General features: G+C 42.7%; 1 protein-coding gene across 1 annotated transcript; it reads left to right on the top strand.

The window, feature by feature from the left end:
* The first annotated feature begins 4,640 nt into the window (after nucleotides 1-4,640).
* clrn1 (clarin 1) lies at nucleotides 4,641-14,206 on the top strand. The gene is made up of 3 exons (XM_034165455.1): nucleotides 4,641-4,755; nucleotides 5,467-5,646; nucleotides 13,885-14,206. Exons 1-3 carry the CDS (start codon nucleotides 4,641-4,643, stop codon nucleotides 14,145-14,147), a joined length of 558 nt encoding a protein of 185 aa, XP_034021346.1. The 3' UTR covers nucleotides 14,148-14,206.
* Nucleotides 14,207-26,792: the final 12,586 nt, after the last annotated feature.

Raw genomic sequence — 26,792 nt, 5'->3', positions numbered from 1 at the left:
AGGTGGAGGATCATCAGTCCGTACGCCACGGCAGTGAGAAGCAAACTGCACAATTCTCATCAATGTTCAAATATACTGCGTAACAAAATGCCAAATTACTATTAACGATCATTCAGACAATAATCACCTCTGATGTGTGCTGACAGCATGTGTCCCTCACCCGTCCTCCTTCACAGGCACGATGTGTCAAACCCTGGCGCAGTCCTCAGCGACTCACAAACGAACCTCACAAGGTCGAGTTCCCGGCAATTCTGCTTGAACCACTCATGGCTTAAATGCAGAACGCCATCTCATTATCTGCTTCAGCTGAAAGTCTTTAAGTTTACACATGAGCATCATCCACAGGTGCTGGGAGTCAGTACGCCTGCACGTAAACATCCTCCACAGGTGCAGCTAATAATGCTGATGAGGGTGAAGGACTCTTCTGCCAGCACCTTCTCCACAGACAAAAACCAGTTTGCATACCACCTGGACAGCAAAGAAAAGAAAACACAAAAACATCCAGCCAAATCCCCCAACACACAACAGTACCCCCCCATCAACGGGAAGCCCCCCGGCGACCGAACAGACCAGGCCCGAGAACAACACCTCCCTCCAGGGTCCATGACAGAAAGCAAACGGCAGGACAGGGCACCGCAGCTGGAAGGCCGGCTGGCATCAACAAAAACCCCAAAAAAGTCCCATATACAACCCAACATAGAAGAAAAACACAAAACCCACCCAAACCCTCCCCAGGGGACCGTCCCATCCAACCCCGGGAAGAAAAGAAAAACTCCCAAATGCAATAACCCAACACAGCCCCAACAACACAATACAAACATAAATTCACAAAGAAAAATAACAAACAACTCCCCCCCAGAACGATATGTAGAGCCCACCCCCCCAGAAGACCTTTACCACCAGTTCCAGGAGAGAACAACCAAAACCGGAATCTTACAGAGGTCCCCAGGTTTACACGGAGGAACAGCGCCCCCCAGAGGACCGTACCATCAACCCCAGGAGGTACCCTCCCCACAACCCAGGAACCCCAGACCCGGCCACACTTGGTTAATCGGCCCCACAATCAATTCACCCCCAGAGGACCGTCCCATCGACCCTGGAGGTGGAACCTGGAAGGAAATATAACAACACAAAAATCCAACCCCCGGCGGACTTCATTAAAACACCCCGGGGGCAAAATAAAACAACTGTCAAACCCTGTTACCCCCCCCCCCCCCAGCACCACAGGTGCTGTGAGTCAGTAGGCCTGCACGTAAACATCCTCCACAGGTGCAGCTAATAATGCTGATGAGGGTGAAGGACTCTTCTGCCAGCACCTTCTCCACAGACAAACACCAGTTTGCATACCACCTGGAGAGCAAAAAAAAGAAAACACAAAAACATCCAGCCAAACCCCCCAAGACACAACAATTTATCTGTAAACACCAACACACGACAGACGTCACATTAACGTGTTGGTTTACATAATGAATGACTGAACCAATCAGTGTTTAGCAGAGGCACTTTTACCCAGAATCCTTTGCCTGTATTTGTTACAAAACCTCAGAATTAGTGCATTCAACATTAAAAGATATATACTCAACAAAAATATAAACGCAACACTTTTGGTTTTGCTCCCATTTTGTTTGAGATGAACTCAAAGATCTAAAACTTTTTCCACATACACAATATCACCATTTCCCTCAAATATTGTTCACAAACCAGTCTAAATCTGTGATAGTGAGCACTTCTCCTTTGCTGAGATAATCCATCCCACCTCACAGGTGTGCCATATTAAGATGCTGATTAGACACCATGATTAGTGCACAGGTGTGCCTTAGACTGCCCACGATAAAAGGCCACTCTGAAAGGTGCAGTTTTGTTTTATTGGGGGGATACCAGTCAGTATCTGGTGTGACCACCATTTGCCTCATGCAGTGCAACACATCTCCTTTGCATAGAGTTGATCAGGTTGTCAATTGTGGCCTGTGGAATGTTGCTCCACTCCTCTTCAATGGCTGTGCGAAGTTGCTGGATATTGGCAGGAACTGGTACACGCTGTCATATATGCCGGTCCAGAGCATCCCAAACATGCTCAATGGGTGACATGTCCGGTGAGTATGCCGGCCATGCAAGAACTGGGACATTTTCAGCTTCCAAGAACTGTGTACAGATCCTTGCAACATGGGGCCGTGCATTATCCTGCTGCAACATGAGGTGATGTTCTTGGATGTATGGCACAACAATGGGCCTCAGGATCTCGTCACGGTATCTCTGTGCATTCAAAATGCCATCAATAAAATGCACCTGTGTTCTTCATCCATAACAGATGCCTGCCCATACCATAACCCCACCGCCACCATGGGCCACTCAATCCACAACACTGACATCAGAAAACCGCTCACCCACATGATGCCACACACGCTGTCTGCCATCTGCCCTGAACAGTGTGAACCGGGATTCATCCATGAAGAGAACACCTCTCCAACGTGCCAAACGCCAGCGAATGTGAGCATTTGCCCACTCAAGTCGGTTACGACGACGAACTGGAGTCGGGTCGAGACCCCGATGAGGACGACGAGCATGCAGATGAGCTTCCCTGAGACGGTTTCTGACAGTTTGTGCAGAAATTCTTTGGTTATGCAAACCGATTGTTCCAGCAGCTGTCCGAGTGGCTGGTCTCAGACGATCTTGGAGGTGAACATGCTGGATGTGGAGGTCCTGGGCTGGTGTGGTTACACGTGGTCTGCGGTTGTGAGGCTGGTTGGATGTACTGCCAAATTCTCTGAAACGCCTTTGGAGACGGCTTATGGTAGAGAAATGAACATTCAATACACGAGCAACAGCTCTGGTTGACATTCCTGCTGTCAGCATGCCAATTGCACGCTCCCTCAAATCTTGCGACATCTGTGGCATTGTGCTGTGTGATAAAACTGCACCTTTCAGAGTGGCCTTTTATTGTGGGCAGTCTAAGGCACACCTGTGCACTAATCATGGTGTCTAATCAGCATCTTAATATGGCACACCTGTGAGGTGGGATGGATTATCTCAGCAAAGGAGAAGTGCTCACTATCACAGATTTAGACTGGTTTGTGAACAATATTTGAGGGAAATGGTGATATTGTGTATGTGGAAAAAGTTTTAGATCTTTGAGTTCATCTCATACAAAATGGGAGCAAAACCAAAAGTGTTGCGTTTATATTTGTTGAGTGTGTATATATATATATATATATATATATATATATATATATATATATATATATATATATATATATATATATATATATATATATATTAGCTTCTTGAAAGCCAGGATGGAGCTGGGGGGATAGAGTACAATAATATGACAGTTAATTTCACACTATGATATAGTAATTTCACTGAGCTTATTTTATGCTATAACTTAGTTGATTTCACACTACAATATAGTTTTTTCAATAGCAGTTGATTTCATATGATATATAGTTGATTTTACACTAACATTTAATTTTACACTAAGATGGATGGATGGATGGATGGATGGATGGATGGATGGATGGATGGATGGATGGATGGATGGATGGATGGATGGATGGATGGATGGCACTGTTCCCTCACAGCAAGAAGGTCCTGAGATTGATTCCCACCTGTGTCCTTTCTTTGTGGAGTTTGCATGTTCTCCCCGTGTTTGTGTGGGTTTGCTCCAGGGACTGGTGCCCTGTCTCTGGTGAATCCTGCCTCACACCCAGCATAAAAAACAAAACGCTTAAAAAAATGGCAAAACTTTAAAGTGCATCTGTGATCCCATCAAACAACCTTGAAAGATGATGGATTTTCTTCTTGTAATTCTTCTATTAGCTTTGTATGTTGGTGTCCTGAATTCCCCTGTCACACTAGAGGCTGAATGAGGCTGAATACCATCTGAATGAAAATTTGACCTACATTCAGGAGATGTCAAGGTGCCGTCAGACAGCATTCTGAGCACAGTCTAAACAGTTGGACACAGTTGTGCAGCTGCCTCAAATGTTTTGCACATGTTCAAAACATTTGTGGCACAGTTGAAGTGGAAAAACTATCAAGCGGCAATCGAAGTATCATCTGGCCGCAGTCCAACTGCACTCTAAACAATCGGATGGTCTGAAATGCCATTCGTGACATTCTGATTGTGTTCGGGAGGACATTTGGCATGTTTCTACCATGCCAAATATCCCAACAGCCGCTGAATGCACCATGAGTGCACCTCAAGTGCTGCTGGATTATATTTCCTCCACCCACAATTGGACCTCACTCCTATGGCAACGTAAGTGCATTCATCATATTCTTACTGTATTCTGACAGCTGTCTGGGTATTCCTAATGTGTTCCACATAAATTTGTCCTGCATCCAGAGGCTCATGCGCATGGCACGTGCACGGATCAGTTAGGGTGGGACCTCTGGAATCCTTATTCCCTCAGATGTGGCAGAAGTCCTGTTTTTGTTTTTTTTTTACATTCTGCCTAATTTGGCTCAGCTCATGCTCATTTGGACTAAGACCCTGTCACACATAGTAAAATGTGCAGGAACCAGGCCGACCTGGTAAAAATGACCATAATCCAGACACAGATGGGAGGGAAAGAGGCGTACACCGCGGTGTCCGGATGGATTATCGGTGCGCTGCATGTCATATGAGATATATTTATGCCATGGCTTTTTCCAGCACATGTACAGCACAGCCGGGTGAGAGGGTTTCACCACAGGCTGTGGTCCGTGGCTCCTGTCTGCCCTGTGTTGTGAAACGCTCCTGGGGCCATGGTGGAGGTGAGATTCATGTCTAATAATGCTGTCATGGGCTGGCGAAACAGTTCCACTTCATACCTCCTACAGAGTTAGATGGTGATCATGTACTAATATATATTTTACAGTGGTGAGATCCATTCAGCTGTGAGCTGAATGGATCTCAACGCGTGCAATGATGCATTGATGCACATGAGACAGCGGTGGAGCGTTGTGCGACACATTGCGTCACCAGAGTTTTAGACACAATAGACAAAGAGTCAGGCAATTAACTCTCAGGTGTGCTCAGCCAATCAACAGCTGGAAGACACCACATAAAAAAAAAAGCAGGTGTGACTTGAGTAGGTTGATGTGGAAAACGTGCGGGGCAGGGGCTGTCCAGGAACAGGGCCGATAACCCCCGGTCCACAGTCTCTCTGTGGATCAGGACTTTGTTATCCAGCGTACTGGGGTCACTGTTTTTAAGATGGTCAGAAAATTGAATAGCTCTCTTTTGAACTTTAATAATTAGTGGGTCTCGTCCTAATTCTGCTCTGCGTGTGCGGTTCGGTGTTTTCCGTTGGACACGGAGGATGGAGTCACAGAATTCTGCATGCAGAGTCTCAGTTTGGTGTTTGTCTCATTTCTCTAAATCTTGGCTGGCGAGCGGGTCCAGACCTCACAACCATAACAAGAAATAGGTTCTATGATGGAGTCCAATATTTTGAGCCAGATTTGTCTCTGTCTCTGTCTCAGTTTTCCCCGACCTGGTGAGTGCCATCCCAGCTGGCCTCCATGTCACCGTCGTCGTCTTCTGCGGCGTGGTGATCGTGTTCTCGGCGGTGGCCACGGGCTTCTTCTTCTTCAATGCCTTCGGCAGACCCTACGAGACGCTGCAAGGTCCCATGGGCCTTTACCTGTGGACCTTCATCAGCTGTGAGAGACAGTTCTGTGATTCTTTGAAGGTTCCATCAGTGTTTTATTGTTCGCTGATTCTATGGGTTTATCATCATAATTAATGATGCCTTTATTATTAAATTACTCATCAGGATCAGTGTTTCAAGGAAAATTTACATAATTAACTTATCACCTGTGACTGAAATATTAATAAATTCTGTATGAAGGTTTCTACATTTCTTAAATCAATGAAGACGGCTTGGTTCGTTGAGAGCAGTTTCCATGAATGAATTCTTCTCTCTGATGTCAGAACAGAAACAGACTCTTATTTCAGGGTATTTATAAAGAACCAAATCACAACACAAGTTTAATTGTAAGAAGAAAGCTGAAGCAGACCAGAGTCAGTGGGGGGACCATCCTAGACAAAACACAGCCAGACACAACAAAGACGTGTCAAACATGCAGAGACAGAAACCATACGGCCATTAAGCTTTTTAAGATTTAAGGCAGAAAATGAATTTTCTTTGGCAACATGATAATAAACTCATCAGCTTTTATTTTCTTCTTTGTTTATTTGTCTGTTAGCAGGATTATGTCAAAACTACTGCACATAGTCTCACCACAGATACAGCACTGTGAAAAAGTGTTTGCCCCCTTGACCCTTTACATGTTAGATTTTTATTAGGACATCAAAAAACAAAAATTCAGGCCTTGTATATTAGAATTTCCAAAATCATGGTCTTTAAACTCAGAGTGAAAGTAAATCTCTACAGTTTGATAGAAATTAATTAAAAATCTAAAAGCCAAAATGATGGTGTGAGTAAGTAAGTGCCCCCTTTAGTATAGCACATGTACACCATTACTTTTATAGACAGTTTTCTTCGGACAAGTCGGGATGGATACATGAACATTCCCAAGACACCGACTGTGTCTTGGACATTATTGACATGAATTATGAAGAAATACAAACAGTGTGGCACTCTGTGGTAAATCTGTGTGTGTTTTCAAAAACTGAGTGACTGTAGAAGAAGGTGAAGAGTGAGGAAAGCCACCAAGACAACCCTGAAGAAGTTATAGACCTCTGTGTGTTATGTGTCGGACGCAGCCCGGAGAACCGACCAGCGTTTGAAGGACCCAGTATAAAAGAAGCAGAGCACGGTACAAAGGATAACAGAGTTTAATGAACATAACAGTGATGTGAAAAAATATAAAAGTGCGCAGTCTGGTGTGGTGGATTGCGGTGCGCTCCCAGCAGCGCTAACGGTCCGGAGCCAGAACCAATTCGGACCCAAGGACCCCGCCGACACCCCCCAGGTGGCCGCGACAAACCGAGTCTGTGAAAGAAGGTATCCTTATGTGAGTCCACACTCAACACACAGAGAGACCACTCAAAGGTGTACAAACAGCAAACACTTCCTGGCTTGATTACTAATCAGCTTCCCACCCTGCAGGCATGGAACATCCAGTTCACAAAACTCCACTGCAGTGGAAGCCGATACATGACTAACATACAGCTCAATATAATAAGGTGTGAGGGACACCACATTTACTGACTGTATAAATGTTAGTCACAAAATCTAACGTACGGAAGTGTGCTGACGAGCGTGAGACCTCACCCCCTCCTCTTTCACAGACCGTGCATCAAACCTGGACGTTCTCTGCATCCACTGATGATGAGATGGCTCTTGAGACGACGATCTCACCCGTCTGGTCACAAGGTCGAGTCTCTGGCAAATACACACTGTGTACTCCAGTCTTAAATGCCACCATGTTCCAATCCATGTAGATGCACCTCAGCTGTGAGTCCTGACGAGCCGCAGGTGATCAGCCTCAGGTGATCAGGGTGAGGTCCTGATAAACTCAGCTACACAGCCACTCAGTCCCAAATGCAAGCCACCTGGAAGGAAAACCAAAAGACAGGACAGAAAACAGAAACAAAAGGCAGCCAGGCCCCCCCAGCCACACAACACTGTGGCTGTGATTGAAGAGATTGTGCAAAGTGTAGGTTTTGCATTTTGTATCACCTCTCCTGCCTTCATAGTGGAGTTGAACAGAGAATAATTTTCTTTCAACAAAACATCAAATCTATGCTTGAATCTCCAACGTGCCTTCTGGCAAATTGTAGCTGAACTTTCACGTGTTTGTTTTTTCTTTTTTTATATAAAAACCTTCTCTATACCACTTCATGAAGCTGTCTAACTGGTGATGCAACACTCAAAACCTGCACTTTGCACAATCTCTTCAATCACAGCCACAGAAATATACACAAGATTTAAACCACTAGGACCAAAATGATTTATTTTATACATCAATGAGTTATGTTTCAGATCTGTTTAAAGCTGTTCTCTTTGCAGATGACACAAACCTGTTTTGTTCAGGAGAAAATTTGCAACAATTATCTGATTTAGAAATTGAAATAAAGTTAAAGAGATGTTTGATATTAATAAATTGTCACTAAATTTGTCTAAAACTAAAATAATGTTATTTGGAAATTATAAAAAAGAATTCAGTTAAATATTCAAGGGGTAATCATAGAGCGTGTCAAAGAAAATAAGTTCTTAACTGTTATTACTGATGAAAGAATAAATTGGAAAGCTCATATTCAACATATTCAAAGGAAAGTGTCAAAAAGTATTGCAGTACTAAATAAGGTAAGGCATGTTCTTGATTGCAGAGCACTTCATACTCTGTATTGTTCACTGGTTGCTCCCTACCTGACTTACTGTGCTGAAGTTTGGGGCAACAATTATAAAACTACATTGCAACCATTATTCATTCTTCAAAAAAGAGCATTAAGAACCATTTATAATGCAGGTTATCGAGACCACACCAATTCATTGTTTATTAAATCTAAAATATTAAAACTACATGATATGATTATGTTTAAGACTCTGCAATTAATGTATAAAGTGAAAAATAAGCAACTGACCCTCAGAATTCAAGAATGTTTCAAAGAGAGAGGGAAAATATAATTTAAGGGGCTTGTATTACTTGTAAAATTGCTGCCGCTCGGACGACCAGGAAAGGTTTCTGTGTTTCTACTTGTGGACCTAAAGCATGGAATAATCTGTCAAAGGAACTCAAGTGATGTCCAAATATCAGTTTAAATATGAATATAAAGAAATGATGTTCTCTAGATATGTGACTGATGAGCTAAGATGAATTTGTGTTGCTGTGTTGTGTATATAAATTATTTGGTATTATTACTGCTGTTATTAATATTGTTATATTATTGTGGTTAATATTGTTAATGTTATTAGTATTACTATTATTACTAGTTGCAAACAAGAAAGGACTCAGAGCTGATCCTTGGTGTAATCCCACCTCCACCTTGAATGAGTCTGTCATTCCAACTGTGCATCTCACCGCTGTCACACTATTCTTGTACATGTCCTGCACTACCCTCACATACTTCTCTGCCACTCCAGACTTCCTCATACAATACCACAGCTCTTCTCTTGGCACCGTCACAAGCTTTTTCTAAGTCCACAAACACAATGTAACTCCTGGCCTTCTCTACTTCTCCATCAGTATTATCAGAGCAAACATTGAATCTGTAGTGCTCTTTGTCAGTATGAAACCATATTGCGGCTCACAGATCTTCACCTGTTTTCTAAGCCTACCTTCTACTACTCTTTACCATAACTTTATGCCTCTGTAGTTACTGCAGCTCTGCACATCACTCTTGTTCTTGAAAGTAGGAACCAGCACACTTTGTCTCCACTCCTCAGGCATCCTCTCACTTTCCAAGATTTTATTAAACAATCTTGTTAGAAACTCCAGTGTCATGTCTCCTAAACATTTCCATACGTCCTCTAGAATGTCATCTGGACCAACTGCCTTTGCACTCTTCATAACTGCCCTCACTTCTTCCTTACTAATCTCTTGCACTTCCTAATTTACTCTCACCACATCATCCAGCCTTTTCTCTCACATTTTCTTCATTTATCAGCTCCTCAAAATATTCCCTTCACCTTCTTGCTTGTCAACACTTACCATCTGCATCTTTTACCACTCTAACCTGCTGAACATCCTTTCCAGCTCTGTCCCTTTGTCAGGCCAATTGGTACAAGTCCTTTTCTCCTTTACTATTCAACTTCCTGTACAGCTCATGTGTCTTTTCCTGACCTTTTGCCACTTCTCTTCATCTTATGCAGCATCTGGTTAAAGTATTGAGTTTGGGATTAGAGGATCCTTGGTTCAAATCCCAGCCTGACCAGAAAAATCACTAAGGGCCCTTGGGGAAGGTCCTTAAGCCCCGATGTGTAGTGGGCATGTTACAGTCAGGAGGAGGTGAACCAAGGGACGAGGGGAACCCCTAGATGCAGGACAGCTGAGGCGATGAGAGTGGTGTTAAAGCACAGTTTTATTAGTGATAAAGAAGCCAGTCAAAGACATAATGTGGCAACAAAACTCAGAGGTAGGAGTCCTCTTCCAAATCCTGGTGAGGGCCACGGAGGAATGCTACTGCACTGCCGGTGGAAGCTCCAGAGGAATGCTCACCAGAGCTGGGGACTCTTTCCCTCTTCTGAAAATGTGACATCTATAGAGGACTCCTTCCTGTAAAGGAGAGTGCACTGAAGAGTCTCTACATAAAAAGAGTGAGTACCAAACAGAAGAAGCAGAGCCAATGAATGTCTTTGCTGCTTGGAGTGTATTTCCAAAATTAACCACCAAAGTCAACCAAGAGTATTTCTGGTATATAAAATAATGTTCAAGGGTGATTCTGTAACTACGGGCACTATTGGCCTTGTAAATGTAATTTCCACCACACCACTGCCTTACAATATAAAGCGCCTTGGGGCAACTGTTTGTTGTGATTTGGCGCTATATACATGTGCTCTGATGTCACTGTTTATCTCCATAGAAACTACCCAAACAATCTTTCATACAAACTGTTTAAAGGGACATTACAGTGTTGTGGTGGAAATTACGGCAATAGTGTGGGACAACTACATTTTGTTTAAAAAAATCACAACAGTTGTATGACATTGAATACCGCAATTATGTTTTGATTATTTTACTGATATTTTATTCAGAGATATTTTAAAACATGAGAAAAAACATTTCTTTACCATTCATTTTTATCATTGAAGATCAAAAGTCTGGGTGTGGGACAAGCACAAAACAGCAATATTTGCATATAATGATGCTGAAAAAAGGTGAAAACGTCATCATAGACTACTAGAACAAATTTCTTAACACACTTTCATTGTAAAGATAACTATAAAAGTGTGAAATTTCCCCTTTTTTCTGTTTTTCATACAATATGATCAAAGGACATAAGCGCCGTAGTCTAAGAATCACCCATAAACAGATATCAGTCTTCTCATTCAAAACCAGATTCCAACAAAACGTCTTTCTTGTTAAAGAGTGAATTAAGCTCCAAAGTGTAAACCAATTTTTATTCACTCTCCAAACATGATCCCAGGAGACAGAGGACAGGATGCACTCAGCTGTAAAGTGCAAACCTTTCATGCACACACAGACAATCAAACAGAGACAATGGACCTGCACTGAAGAAAAGCCAGAGTCACTTTAAGTAGCATGTCTCATCAGATACAGGTGCAGGCCAACCAAGGTGTAAATGATAATGCCTAATTATGTGTAGGGACAAAAACGAGCACTAGACAGAGGTAAAATAAAGACAGACTAAGAACTGTGAGGACATAAAGGGCCACCAGAGGGAAGCAGAGAGTGCTAAACCCTGAGAGGTAATAAAGGGCCAATGCAGAGAATACAAGACAAGAAAAAGGGTGAAAATAGACAAGATGTGTCATCAGAGCAGGAAGCAACTGTGAGAAGGAAATGACAGAAACTACTGAGACAGACAGAAAATATAGCAATGAGAAAGAGGACATGACTTAGACAAAAGCTGGGATAAAGTGTGAAAAATAGGAACTGAAGACAAAACCAACCAAGACCCGAACTGGACAGGACCACAACAGGGCGCCTTGTATGGCAGCAGCCTGACATCGGGGTGAATGTGAGGCATTACTGTAAAGTGCTTTGAGAGTCTGATGCAGATGGAAAAGCACGATATAAATTAAGTCCATTTACCATTTTGCTACCAAGTCTCCTTGTTTTCCTTCCACTGTCCAGATGTCATACCCAGTGCTTAATTTGTAAAGTGGGAGGTCCCAGAGCGCAGAGGATGGGTGGCGCCGGTGCAGAAAAAAAAAGAAGGGGAGGCTTGCGAACAACGCTGTGTGCCACACCGAAAATAAACTGGGCATGTATTGTAGGCCTAATAACACTAGTCACACCAAATCCGGATAGAGTACAAATTCCTGTTTAATGATGTACAGTGGTCCCTTGTTTATTGCAAGCAACTGCAGCCACAGGTTGCCATGTAATCCCTATGTAAGGACACATTTGGCGCCAAACCGTGCAGCGTGACGCGAGTGAAGCGACGCAAGTGAAGCGATTTTGAGTGTTTTGCGCGTTTGTGGCGTGATACTGCATCACGTCATGTCGTGTCGCCCTCCCCCCAACTTGAAAAATCTGAACTTTTTCATTTCGTCGCGATGACCAATCAGGGACTGAATATGTAGTGACGTGGAGCTGTCTGGAGTTTGACTGAAGATGTGAACATGTCCTGTCTCTGGTAGCAGCCTGTGAGCAGGACTTATGTCTCTTTTGTCCTTTATTTCACAATTATGACAGAGTTTTTGGAGCGAACAGCAGCACCACAGCAGGGGGAACGGAGTTTCTTTTTTTTTTTTTTACGTGCGCGCACGAGGGAATCATCCATGGAGATTATTTTACTTATTAACTACACAGATGTATAATAAAGCAAATGGTGACTGGTTTCTAAAGACAATTATGACAGAGTTTTTTTGGGAAAGAGCGAGGAGCAGCAAGCAGCAGAGTTTCGTTCTTTCTTCTTTCTTTCTTTTACGTGCGCGAGCGAGTGAATCATCTGTGTGGAAAATATTTTATTAATTAACTACACAGATGTATAATAAAACAAATGGTGACTGGTTTCTAAACACAATTATGACAGAGTTTTTTGGGGGAGGAGCGAGCTGCAGCAAGGAGCGGAATTTCTTTTTTTTTAAAATTGTTTACATGTGTGCGCGTGAACGGGACAGTTGGTCCTCAAACTGGGTCCTGCAGAGGCGGAAGGACCGCTGAAAGCGGCCATCATCCAGACGCAGCTCCTGCAGCAAATAATGATCCTCTCTGTACTGGGAGCTTTTCACAACAACTCGCTCCGTGTGATCAAGGTCCGTCATGATGACTTGACGCCGAGCGGACTGGAAGCTCCTCCTATTTGATGACGCACCGGGGCAAATTTTCGCAGCGAACATCCACCCAAGCAGAGCGACACACCGGGCGAAGGAGGCGCGTCCGTTGCCACGCGACCCTAGCGAATCTGTAGCGTCTGATCGCGCCCGGTGTGAACGCGGCACGAAATCCGCGAAGTAGCGCTATTATAGATGTTTTAAGGCTGTAAAATCCCTCACTACACACTTTTCTCAAACAGGCATTAACATTTTCTGACTTTTCTCTCTTGTGTAAACACTCTCTTTTTTCTTCTGTGCAAGAAGATTATAAACAGACACACGCAGAACACAATGTGCGGCTCTCCCTTCACTCACTGCCTCCGGAGGTACGGATGCGGGACCCGCAAAGAATCCAAGTCCTCTCTCGGTGGCCACGGAGCTCTGCAGCTACAGTCAACATCCGGATCAAAACAGCGAGCGTAGCCTCTGGACCTGTTGCCAGATTTGGCACAATTCCGCAGAGCAGACAGGAGGGCAGCAGTGTGATTGGCAGTGAGAGCAATCGCGGTGATTTTTTTTTTTATATTTTGTTAGTCAAGAGAGGTGGCGGATCACGAATCCAGTATAAATAGCTGGCAGAGCCAGCGTCAGAGGTTCCGGAGCGCGCATCCGAGGTTCCGGAGCGTAAATAAAATGAATGAATGAATTAACTACTGCCTATACCAATTTTGTTTAAGACTGACAAAAGGTGAACCAAGAGGTTACTGTGATGCTTCAAAATGCACCAAGATTTCCTACCCAGGTTAAAACAGGAAGGACTGGTGTGCCATGGAACAGGGTTATAGGCAGTGGTTTGTTTGCTCCTGGGTCTTTCTGGTCACAGAGCTGAGCTCCAGGTTTCTGGTGGTTCTCTTACTGTCGCCCTCTGTGAAAAATGTGAAAGGGTAACTTAAAGGGTAAATTTAAGGGTAACTCTGAAGGTGTTACAAGAGTGTCACGTTGTGTGTTTCATGGACCAGGTTTCAGTCCCTCTGTGTTTGTCTTGCAGCTCTGTGCAGCTGTCTTGTGATGATTCTCTTCGCTTCAGAAGTGAAGCTTCATCGTCTGTCTGAGAGAATCACCAACTTCAAAGAGGTGACCTTCGTTTTCCAGACTCACACCGAACGCTACGACCGATGCTTCTGGCTCTTCTTCCTCATCTTCCTCCTGCACGGCCTCAACATGCTGCTGATCCGCCTCGCAGGCATCCAGTTTCCCTTCCAGGAAACTAAAGAGACCAACCTGAATGGAGCAGCAGACCTGATGTACTGATGAAGCCTCTAAGAGCTGACTTGCTGAGAACAGTCACAGAAGATCAGGAACGGTTCCTGTGGACCGTCATAAACCATGACATCGTCCATGAATATTGAAACAAACACAAGCTTCGGACACGGAGATGTTCATGTTAGCAGATCAAGCTGCACATTTTATGAACTGCTGACTCATCCTGACACATGCTCATTTGTGTTGACTCATGCTGAGTCATACTCATTCGTGCTGACTCATACTGACATATTCTCATTTGTGCTCACTCATCCGGACTCATGCTTATTCATACTGACTCATGCTCATTTCTGCTGATTCATGCTCATTCGTGTTGACTCATGCTCATTTGTGCTGACTCACTGACTCATGCTGAGGCATGCCCATTTGTGCTGACTCATGCTCATTTCTGCTGACTCATGCTCATTTGTGTTGACTCATGCTGAGTCATGCCCATTTGTGCTGACTCACTGACTCATGTGGAGTCATGCTCATTCGTGCTGACTCATGCTGAGTCGTGCCCATTCGTGCTGACTCATGCCCATTTGTGCTGACTCACTGACTCATGTGGAGTCATGCTCATTCATGCTGACTCATGCTCATTCGTGCTGACTCATGCTGAGTCATGCCCATTTGTGCTGACTCACTGACTCATGTGGAGTCATGCTCATTCGTGCTGACTCATGCTGAGTCGTGCCCATTCGTGCTGACTCATGCCCATTTGTGCTGACTCACTGACTCATGTGGAGTCATGCTCATTCGTGCTGACTCATGCTGAGTTGTGCTCATTTGTGCTGACTCATGCTGAGTCATGCCCATTTGCGCTGACTCACTGACTCGTGGAGTCATGCTCATTCATGCTGACTCACTGACTCATGCTGAGTCATGCTCATTCATGCTGACTCATGCTGAGTCATGCTCATTCATGTTAAGTCGTACTTACCTGTAGGCCTCCAAGCTTTTGAAATCAACTGTTGAGCTGAAAAAACCTGGACTATTCGTCAAGTTAACACTGTGGCCTGTTTCTCCAGACAAACTTAATACCCTTTACTAACCACCCCTAAATCCAAACAGTCCAACTGTCAACCCCACTGAGGTCCTTAGTCTGGCTCTCATTAACATAAGATCACTGTCCTCAAAATTATTGTTGATTAATGATCTAATTAACTAATTATGGATAACCACTTAGATATGATTGGGTTATGTGAAACCCAGCGTAAACCTACTGTTGTCCTTCCCTTAAATGAGGCCTGCCCACCAGCGTACACATTTAGTCACTTTATTAGCTGTTGGGGGTCACAAATATAATTTGTTTGAACAGCTGACTCTCTGCTCTGCCCACGATCCAATCCACTTTATTTATATAGCACATTTAAACAACAGAACAGTTTCCAAAGTGCTGCACATAAAAATGATTATACAACTATACAAAACAATAAACCCACTCAGATACTAATAAATAAATAAACATAAAAACAATAAAACAATAAATAAATAAAACACTGGGCCAAAGACAACAGAGGACCATACAACTCACGCAGAGCTAAAAGCCAGAGAATAAAAGTGGGTCTTCAGATGAGACTTAAAACACTCCACTGTGGGGGCTGTTCGAACGTGGAGAGGCAGAGTGTTCCAGAGTCTGGGCCCAGCCACAGAGAAGGCCCTGTCCCCCCTGGTCTTAAGTCTCATCCTAGGCACCACGAGCTGGAACTGGCCCTCAGACCTCAGAGCACGCGCTGGGGAGTAAATTTGGAGGAGGTCTACAATATATTGTGGGGCCAGTCCATTTAAAGCTTTAAAAACAAATAATAAAATTTTTAAATCAATTCTAAAATTAACAGGGAGCCAATGCAAAGACGCAAGAATGGGTGTAATATGTTCATGTTTTTTGCTCCCAGTTAAGAGGCGTGCAGCAGCGTTCTGGACTAACTGCAATCTGTGAAGTTCCAAAAAAAAAGTGAATTGCAGTAGTCCAGGCATGAAGAAATAAAAGCATGTATGACGCACTCCAAGTCTGAAAAAGATAAAATTGATTTAATTTTGGTTAAAAGACGAAGATGATAAAAGCTGGATTTAACAACCGCATTGACCTGCCTGTCCAGTTTAAAATCAGAGTCCATAATGATGCCAAGGTTGGTGGCTGTGGGCTTCATGTGTTGACTGAGAGGGCCCAGGTCTAATCGAGCTGTGGTCAAGGTCAGAAGAATAAAAATCAATCGTATTACTTTGTCACTGTATCTCGGCCTCCTGGCCCATATTCTGAATTCTTAGATGAATTTGGTGAGTTTATCTCTAACTTGTCAACAGTGGTGGGCACAGATAACCAAAAAATTAACTTCGATAACAGATAATCAGATAACTGAAAAGTTATCTTTGATAAAGATAAAACGATAAACCACCCAAAAATGTATCGGAAGTTACAGATAAACGATAACCGATAAATTCCAGTATTGTGTCTGGTACATTTGCAACTACTAATAAACCGAATTTGAGTTTTAACACCACAATCTCTTCTGGTAGCATCAAAAGCGACAACAGACCCAAACAATGAGTCAGCACTAATGTCTTTGAACATCCTGCCCCCTGCTGGAAGTTCTTGTTTACTACATGGTTTCCAGCACAGACACAAGATGAGTGGAGCCACAAAACTCAGCTCTGTACTCAATGACAAAGCTCCGGTCAGGTGGAGGTCTTGGAAAATAAAGCAGTGCTGAGTTATGGTTTGGTGTATAAATAAAATGACTACTGATAGAATAACTCCATTAATGTCAATTCTGTCATTTGTACAAAGTTAAAATATAACATATATCTTTTAATGTTGAATAATGCACTAATTCTGAAGTTCTGTAACAAACACAGACAGATCACAAAGGATTCTGGGTAAAATGTCCCTCTGCTAAACACTGATTGGTTCAGTCATTCATCATGTAAACCAACACGTTAATGTGACGTGTGTCATGTGTTGGTGTTTACAGATAAATGTGCTTTTGTAAAATATTCCATTTTTTTATTTGTAAAAACAGGCATTTTTATGGAGCCCTGGAAGTGTCATCGCAAAATGTTTTGCATGTGGAGAGAATGTGCGCTCATTTTATTATATTGTGCACACGTTTTATGATGTGCGCATGTTTTATTATATTGTCCGCATGTTTTATTATGTTGTGCGCATGTTTTATTATATTGTGCGCACATTTTATTATATTGTGTGCATGTTTTATGATGTTGTGCACACGTTTTATTATATTGTGTGCATGTTTTATGATGTGCGCACGTTTTATTATATTGTACGCTCGTTTTAAGCTTTGTTTGAGTAAAACAAGCACTCAATATTGTCTTGAAACATAAATGTTGGCTATTAGCCAACAAACCAGCAGACAGTGTGATCCATCCATCCATCCATCCATTTTCTTCCGCTTGATCCGGAGTCGGGTCGCGGGGGCAGCAGCTCAAGCAAAGCCGCCCAGACCTCCCGATCCACACACACCTCCCCCAGCTCCTCCGGGGGAACCCCAAGGCGTCAGCCAGCCGAGAGACGTAGTCCCTCCAGCATATCCTGGGTCTTCCCCAGGGCCTCCTCCCGATGGGACGTGCCCGGAACACCTCTCCAGCAAGGCGTCCAGGGGGCATCCGGAAAAGAGGCTCAAGCCACCTCAACTGGCTCCTTTCGATGTGGAGGACCAGCGGCTCGACTCCGAGCTCCTCCCGAGTGACCGAGCTCCTCACCCTATCTCTAAGGGAGCGCCCAGCCACCCCGCGGAGGAAACTCATCTTGGCCGCTTGTACTCGCGATCTCGTTCTTTCGTTCATGAGACAAATCTCATGACCATAGGTGAGGTTTGGAATGTAGATCGATTGGTAAATCGAGACCTTTGCCCCCCTACTCAGCTCTCTCTTCAACACGACAGTCCGATACAGCGACCACATCACTGCAGATGCTGCACCAATCCATCTATCGATCTCACGCTCCGTCTCTCACTCGTGAACAAGACCCCGAGACACCTAAACTCCTCCACCTGAGGCAAGGACACTCCACCGACCTGAAGAGGGCAAGGCACCTTTTTCTGGTCGAGAACCATGGCCTTGGATTTGAAGGTGCTGATTTTCATCCCAGATGCCCCAGTGCACGCTGAAGGTCTTGATTTGACGAAGCCAACAGAACCACATTGTCTGCAAACAGCAGAGATGAGATTATGTGGTTCCCAAACCAGACCCCCTCTACACCCTGACTGCACCTAGAAATTCTGTCCATAAAGATAATGAACAGAACCGATCCTAATACATTAGAAATGGATCATCCATTTCTAATACATTAGAAATGGATCTGGTCAGAGTGTATCATCATGGTTTGGGCGCACAAGGATTGACGTTTCAAATCCTGTAAAATTTCGGAGAGGTCGCCATGCTGCGAGATCTCAGTAACATTGAGAACTGCATTGAGACGCTCTGATCACGCTGCACTTTAGCCGCTGCACACAGACACCACCATTAACATCGCAACATAAAACTATTTTTATATTGTGCCTAAAACTCTCTGAAATATTTTCTCTGGGTTTATAGACGTTATTGTGTTTATTTTATGTAAACGTGAGAATCACAGGCTGTCTCTCCGTTATTTTCACTGGGAGCTGCTGTGAGCTACAATTGCTTCCTGATCATGTCGTTCTTGGGGAAAGTGAAGTTTGTTCTTTAAGTTATTGATTATTGTTCTTTACAACACTGTTTGTCCTCTTTGTTAAAGACTAATATACAGCGAGGAAAATAAGTATTTGAACACCTGTGAAAATCAATGTTAATATTTGGTACAGTAGCCTTTGTTTGCAATTACAGAGGTCAAACTTTTCCTGTAGTTTTGCACCACGTTTTCACACACTGCAACAGGGATTTTGGTCCACTCCTCCATACAGATCTTCTCCAGATATTTCAGGTTTGGAGTTTCAGCTCCCTCCAAAGATTTTCTATTGAGTTCAGGTCTGGAGACTGGCCAGGCCACTCCAGGACCTTGAAATGCTTCTTACGGAGCCCCTCCTTAGTTGCCCTGGCTGTGTGTTTGGGGTCATTGTCATGCTGGAAGACCCAGCCATGACCCATCTTCAATGCTCTTACTGAGGGAAGGAGGTTATTTGCCAAAATCTTGCAATACATGACCCCATCCATCCTCCCTTCAATATGGTGCAGTCGTCCTGTCCCCTTTGCAGAAGAGCACCCCCAGAGTATGATGTTTCCACCCCCATGCTTCACGGTTGGGATGGTTTTCTTGGGGTTGTTCTCATCCTCTAAACATGGTAAGTGGAGTTGATTCCAAAAAGCTCCATTCTGGTCTCATCTGACCACATGACCTTCTCCCATGCCTCCTCTGGATCATCCAGATGGTCACTGGTGAACTTCAAACGTGCCTGGACATGTGCTGGCTTGAGCAGGGGGACCTTGCTGCCCTGCAGGATTTTAAACCATGACAGCATCATGTGTTACTAATGTAATCTTTGTGACTGTGGTCCCAGCTCTCTTCAGGTCATTGACCAGGTCCTCCTGTGTAGTTCTGAGCTTTCTCAGAATCATCCTTACTCCACAAAGTGAGATCTTGCAAGGAATCCCAGACCGAGGGAGATTGACAGTCATCTTGTGTTTCTTCCACTTTCTAATAAATAATCATAACAGTTGTTGTCTTCTACCAGGCTGCTTGCCTGTTGTCCTGTAGTCCATCCCAGCCTTGTGCAGGTCTACAGTTTTGTCCCTGGTGTCCTTAGACAGCTCTTTGGTCTTGGCTATGGTGGACAGATTGGAGTGTGATTGATTGAGTGTGTGAACAGGTGTCTTTTATACAGGTAACAAGTTCAAACAGGTGCAATTAATACAGGTAAAGAGTGCAGAATAAGAGGGCTTCAAAAAGAAAAATTAACAGGTCTGTGAGAGACAGAATTCTTGCTGGTTGGTAGGTGATCAAATACTTATTTGCAGCAGTAACATACAAATAAATTATTTAAAAATCATACATTGTGATTCCCGGATTTTTTTTTTTTTTTTTTTTGATTATGTCTCTCACAGTGGACATGCACCTAAGATGAAAATTTCAGACCCCTCCATGATTTCTAAGTGGGAGAACTTGCAAAACCGCAGGGTGTTCAAATACTTATTTTCCTCACTGTATATAATGTCTGAAATTTTGTTTGCGTTTATTAAATTCCACGCAGATTAAACATAACAGACACGGATTATTTGTTATAATTGTTTTAGCAAATTTTCAGGGTATCATGCAGCAGTCTCTTATTAACGTGACGAAAACCATAAAAAAAATACATTTTTGTAGTATAATATTAATTTACAATTGTCATCGTGTGGATTCTCCATGTTGTTTTGACTGCAGTGACTCTCTGGTGCGCAAGAGATTATGGGATACGTCAATAGGGTGAATAGAGAACTCCAGCTGCCCAGCATGACATCATCTGGAGTTTAAGCACATTAAAAAGGATGCTGAGGGCGAAGCATCTCCCCCATCATCAGGAGGACAATTTAGGTCATATTATGAATTTCATTTTGAACGAAAAGAAACGTACGCACGAATTATCATGGCCAGAAAAAAATATCACTTTAAGTGACCTCTCCCGGGTTCCATAGCCCAGCTTCAGGGCCAATACTGCCATGAACACTACTGGCCAGTAGATGGCAGTAGAGGCCTTGAAAACCTGCCAAAACAAAATTCCAGATAATCCGTGTCTGCTACATTTAAGATGCGTGGAAGACACAATAACAATGTCTGTAAGCCCAGAAAATATATTCACGAGAATTTTAGGCACTAGAGTTTAATGCTGTTGTCTGTAGAGTCTGATCAGAGTCTTTCAAATGCATTTCTCATGTCGTAAACGTACTGAGATTTTCCTATCATACCCATAATGCACTGCTGGGCACAGCATATGTCCACACTCCAACATTTATAAATGGTTGTAGCTGTTCAGCTGTATTTACCACGTTATCGGTCTAAAAATTATTGGACAAAAATTTATCACAAGATAATTAGTCCGATAATGGTTTTTAAAGTTATCTAAAAAGATAATCCGATAATGAAAACATTATCTTCGATAATTATCGGTTATCGGAACTGTGCCCACCACTGCTTGTCAACTAGTGCAGATAACATTCTGATCATTGGTGACTTTACTATTCATATAAATAAGCCTTCTGATCCCCTCTGCATTTATCATTTATGGAAAGTGTGGATGCATTAGGATTTCGGCAATGCATTCAAGACTTGACGCACATTAGTGGAAATACCCTGGATCTGGTTCTCGCATGTGGTATTGCTGTCACAAATATTGACATCATGCCTCTTACATCAGTGGTCTCTGATCGCTCAAATTTACAGTTTCGCTGCCGTGTTTAGTGGAACAACAACCTTATTTATCACTACGGCGATGCATCAACTGCTCAACTAAGACTGAACTCGAAGCTCGACTGCCTGATGTCTTACACTTGGACATTTGGCAAATACCCAGTCAGTAGACAGACTTGTGGATAGTTTAAACTCAGTGCTCAAAACTACACTCGACATGATTGCACCACCTGTGTTAAAACTGGGCTCCCCCAAATCACAGTCACCTTGGTTCAATGATTACTTATGTGACCTCTAAATATAAGGCAAGAGGTCTAGAACGGAAATGGTGTAGTTCAAAATTAGAAGTATTTCACTTGCGTGGCGCTATCTTACTCTATAATCATGCATTATCGGCTACAAAGTGGACCTATTACTCTGATTTGATCAACAAAAACAAGCATAACTCAACGTTCTTGTTCAACACGGTAGCAACACTTATTCATGGACAACCACCTGTAGTTCGCTCTCCTTTTACAGCACAAGATTTCCTGGATTACTTTGGGAAGAAAATAGATAACATTAGGTTAAACATATCCCAGCATGCCTTAATCCAGCCACTACACCCTATTGATGTGGGCACCACTACTGAGGTATTACCTAGATTTACAGTATCTCACTAGACATGCTGACAAAACTCGTAATGTCAACAAAAAGCACCTGTTTATTTGATCCTATACCAACAAAACTGTTTAAGGACCTGTGGCCCACTCTTGGGCCGACTGTGCTGGAAATTATTAATCTTTCTTTGTGTGGCGACGTGGAGTCTCGCTCCTGGCCTAGGGTTATCTGTTTGTTTATCCTAATTAAAAAGACACTATAACTTAATTCCAATTTTAAAATAAGGACCGACAACGCCACCCAGGGATACGGCCCTGGGACCATTCAAAGCCCAATTTATAACAGAAGGCTGCACAAGGTACGGGAAACAGAGAGGTGTGCTGATCACAATGTAGATTTATTCTGTCAAATTAGTTTAAAAATATAAACATTACAAATGACACATTTCATAATACTGCTTTTCACCTTATATTGCACAGAATTGCCTTATTCAGCTTTCAACCAGATCTTATATTGCACTTAACTGAGTTAAATTATTCACATTCAACCAGATTAATGTTGGCTGAGCAAGGGTCCAACTCAGACAATAAAACAAAACAAACAAACAAACAAAAAACTAATTAAATACAAAAAAAAACCAAAAAAAAAAAAAACGCTGCAAACCAAAACATGAACAACAAACCAAACAAAAAACAACGAAACCTGCATCAAACTCGGCCGAGGAGGAATAAACCCTTCAGCCCACCATATCAATCACAGCAGGTGAAATCAATCCCGTGTAGTTGCGCCAACAGCACCTGCAGAGGGCGCCCTCTGCAAAACAATGTACACAGCTGTTGGCAGCAGATGAAATGTGGACGAAGCAACGGCCCCTTAATAGGAGGTGGTGACTCAAACGTGCGCTCTGCACACCGTGGTTCCTCGTGCCTGAAAAAGACACACGAGGATAATTAAAACCAAACTACATTAACACAACCGGTGTGGTTGAGATCTTACCTGCCAGTGGAGGCAACCGCAGACAGCAGGAGAAGGAGGGGGAGAGAGAGCCGTGACGGACTTAACCACAAGGTCCCGTAACCGAGACTCTAAGGCAGAATTTAATATCAGCCATAACCAATGGCCAAAGCCAACGCGACAATGAACGGACTTACCACAGTAGAGAGCCCTGGACCCACAGCGCGTGTCCAACCTCACGCACTCAACCATGAAGGAATCCCCCACAGACCAGACCTTTGTCCCAGAATGCACAGCGTTTAGCATGGCACGTGCACACAAGCGTGCGTGCGTGCGTGTGTGTGTGTGTGTGTGACGCACAATGTGCGCGCTCCGGCTTTCAAGGCCAGGTTAGCGCCGCCCACCATCTACCTTAAAGGTAGACCACACACCTACATACCACATTTAACTTCTGGATCTGTTCCTAAATGTTTCAAATCTGCAGTGATTAAACCATTACTTAAGAAACCTAATCTTGACCCTAGCAGGGTCGGACTGGGAACAAATTTCAGCCCTGGCATTTTTCCTCTGGACCAGCCCACTATTGGCCCGACGAATCCACCCCCAAACACGCACACCCACCCGTCCATACCGAACCCCCAATGACCAAATACTATACACCTAAACACCATGAACACACACCTAAACACACACTTTCACTGTCATTTCACCTTGATCATAGTACAAAACGCGGACCCGGCGCCACGAGGGGGCGTCCTGATAACATTAAAGGCAATTACATATTTTGACGAAATTACAAGTTTAAATGACTATATATATATATATATATATATATATATATATATATATATATATATATATATATATATATATATATATCACAGAAATCCTACTTTACACTGCAGTCATTGTTAAATTATTTCCTTTTGCATTTATAATAAACACTTGTATTTATTTAGTGTTTGTTTTTCTGGTTGAAATGAGATATAAATAATCTACCAGACTTCAAAAAAAATATACAAGTTTCCGCGTTATTTTATTTGTCTAAAAATAAATGTCTGAGGTTCCTTATGTTAAACAAGAAATTATCTAATCTGAAATAACAGGTGGTTTTAATACAGTTTCTAAAGAACCATTTATTGATTTATTTACCTGTTTTAATTACAAGTGTTCTAAACTTTTATTTAACAGTAATCAGAAATTTTGAGGTAACAACAACAAAAAAACATTTCCAATGATTTGTCTTGAGAAAACTGCTCTCTAAATGAGCAGTCCTGTCACACGTTAATGTTTTGTACAGATCAGTGGTTTCTGCACCAATCAGATTGGTCCGATCCATTTTGTACAGATCAGTGGTTTCTGCCACGAGTCTTCCGTGTTTTGGCCCGACGCGTCGTTCCTATTGGACAATGCGAAGGTACATCAATCAATCAATCAATCAATTTTATTTATATAGCGCCAAATCACAACAAACAGTTGCCCCAAGGCGCTTTATATTGTAAGGCAAGGCCATACAATAATTACGTAAAAACCCCAATGGTCAAAACGACCCCCTGTGAGCAAGCACTTGGCGACAGTGGGAAGGAAAAACTCCCTTTTAACAGGAAGAAACCTCCAGCAGAACCAGGCTCAGGGAGGGGCAGTCTTCTGCTGGGTCTGGTTGGGGCTGAGGGAGAGAACCAAGAAAAAGACATGCTGTGGAGGGGAGCAGAGATCAATCACTAATGATTAAATGCAGAGTGGTGCATACAGAGCAAAAAGAAAAAGAAACACTCAGTGCATCATGGGAACCCCCCAGCAGTCTAAGCCTATAGCAGCATAACTAAGGGATGGTTCAGGGTCACCTGATCCAGCCCTAACTATAAGCTTTAGCAAAAAGGAAAGTTTTAAGCCTAATCTTAAAAGTAGAGAGGGTGTCTGTCTCCCTGATCTGAATTGGGAGCTGGTTCCACAGGAGAGGAGCCTGAAAGCTGAAGGCTCTGCCTCCCATTCTACTCTTACAAACCCTAGGAACTACAAGTAAGCCTGCAGTGTGAGAGCGAAGCGCTCTATTGGGGTGATATGGTACTATGAGGTCCCTAAGATAAGATGGGACCTGATTATTCAAAACCTTATAAGTAAGAAGAAGAATTTTAAATTCTATTCTAGAATTAACAGGAAGCCAATGAAGATAGGCCAATATGGGTGAGATATGCTCTCTCCTTCTAGTCCCTGTCAGTACTCTAGCTGCAGCATTTTGAATTAACTGAAGGCTTTTCAGGGAACTTTTAGGACAACCTGATAATAATGAATTACAATAGTCCAGCCTAGAGGAAATAAATGCATGAATTAGTTTTTCAGCATCACTCTGAGACAAGACCTTTCTGATTTTAGAGATATTGCGTAAATGCAAAAAAGCAGTCCTACATATTTGTTTAATATGCGCTTTGAATGACATATCCTGATCAAAAATGACTCCAAGATTTCTCACAGTATTACTAGAGGTCAGGGTAATGCCATCCAGAGTAAGGATCTGGTTAGACACCATGTTTCTAAGATTTGTGGGGCCAAGTACAATAACTTCAGTTTTATATGAATTTAAAAGCAGGAAATTAGAGGTCATCCATGTCCTTATGTCTGTAAGACAATCCTGCAGTTTAGCTAATTGGTGTGTGTCCTCTGGCTTCATGGATAGATAAAGCTGGGTATCATCTGCGTAACAATGAAAATTTAAGCAATGTTGTCTAATAATACTGCCTAAGGGAAGCATGTATAAAGTGAATAAAATTGGTCCTAGCACAGAACCTTGTGGAACTCCATAATTAACCTGTCTGTGAAGAAGATTCCCCATTTACATGAACAAATTGTAATCTATTAGATAAATATGATTCAAACCACTGCAGTGCAGTGCCTTTAATACCTATGGCATGCTCTAATCTCTGTAATAAAATTTTATGGTCAACAGTATCAAAAGCAGCACTGAGGTCTAACAGAACAAGCACAGAGATGAGTCCACTGTCTGATGCCATAAGAAGATCATTTGTAACCTTCACTAATGCTGTTTCTGTACTGTGATGAATTCTAAAACCTGACTGAAACTCTTCAAATAGACCATTCCTCTGCAGATGATCAGTTAGCTGTTTTACAACTACCCTTTCAAGAATTTTTGAGAGAAAAGGAAGGTTGGAGATTGGCCTATAATTAGTTAAGATAGCTGGGTCAAGTGATGGCTTTTTAAGTAATGGTTTAATTACTGCCACCTTAAAAGCCTGTGGTACATAGCCAACTAATAAAGATAGATTGATCATATTTAAGATTGAAGCATTAAATAATGGTAGGGCTTCCTTGAGCAGCCTGGTAGGAATGGGGTCTAATAGACATGTTGATGGTTTGGATGAAGTAACTAATGAAAATAACTCAGACAGAACAATCGGAGAGAAAGAGTCTAACCAAATACCGGCATCACTGAAAGCAGCCAAAGATAACGATACGTCTTTGGGATGGTTATGAGTAATTTTTTCTCTAATAGTTAAAATTTTATTAGCAAAGAAAGTCATGAAGTCATTACTAGTTAAAGTTAAAGGAATACTCGGCTCAATAGAGCTCTGACTCTTTGTCAGCCTGGCTACAGTGCTGAAAAGAAACATGGGGTTGTTCTTATTTTCTTCAATTAGTGATGAGTAGTAAGATGTCCTAGCTTTACGGAGGGCTTTTTTATAGAGCAACAGACTCTTTTTCCAGGCTAAGTAAAGATCTTCTAAATTAGTGAGACGCCATTTCCTCTCCAACTTACGGGT

Source organism: Thalassophryne amazonica, unplaced genomic scaffold (assembly GCF_902500255.1).
Source record: "Thalassophryne amazonica unplaced genomic scaffold, fThaAma1.1, whole genome shotgun sequence".
Lineage (NCBI taxonomy): Eukaryota > Metazoa > Chordata > Actinopteri > Batrachoidiformes > Batrachoididae > Thalassophryne > Thalassophryne amazonica.
This window is presented reverse-complemented; position numbering and strand designations above follow the sequence as displayed.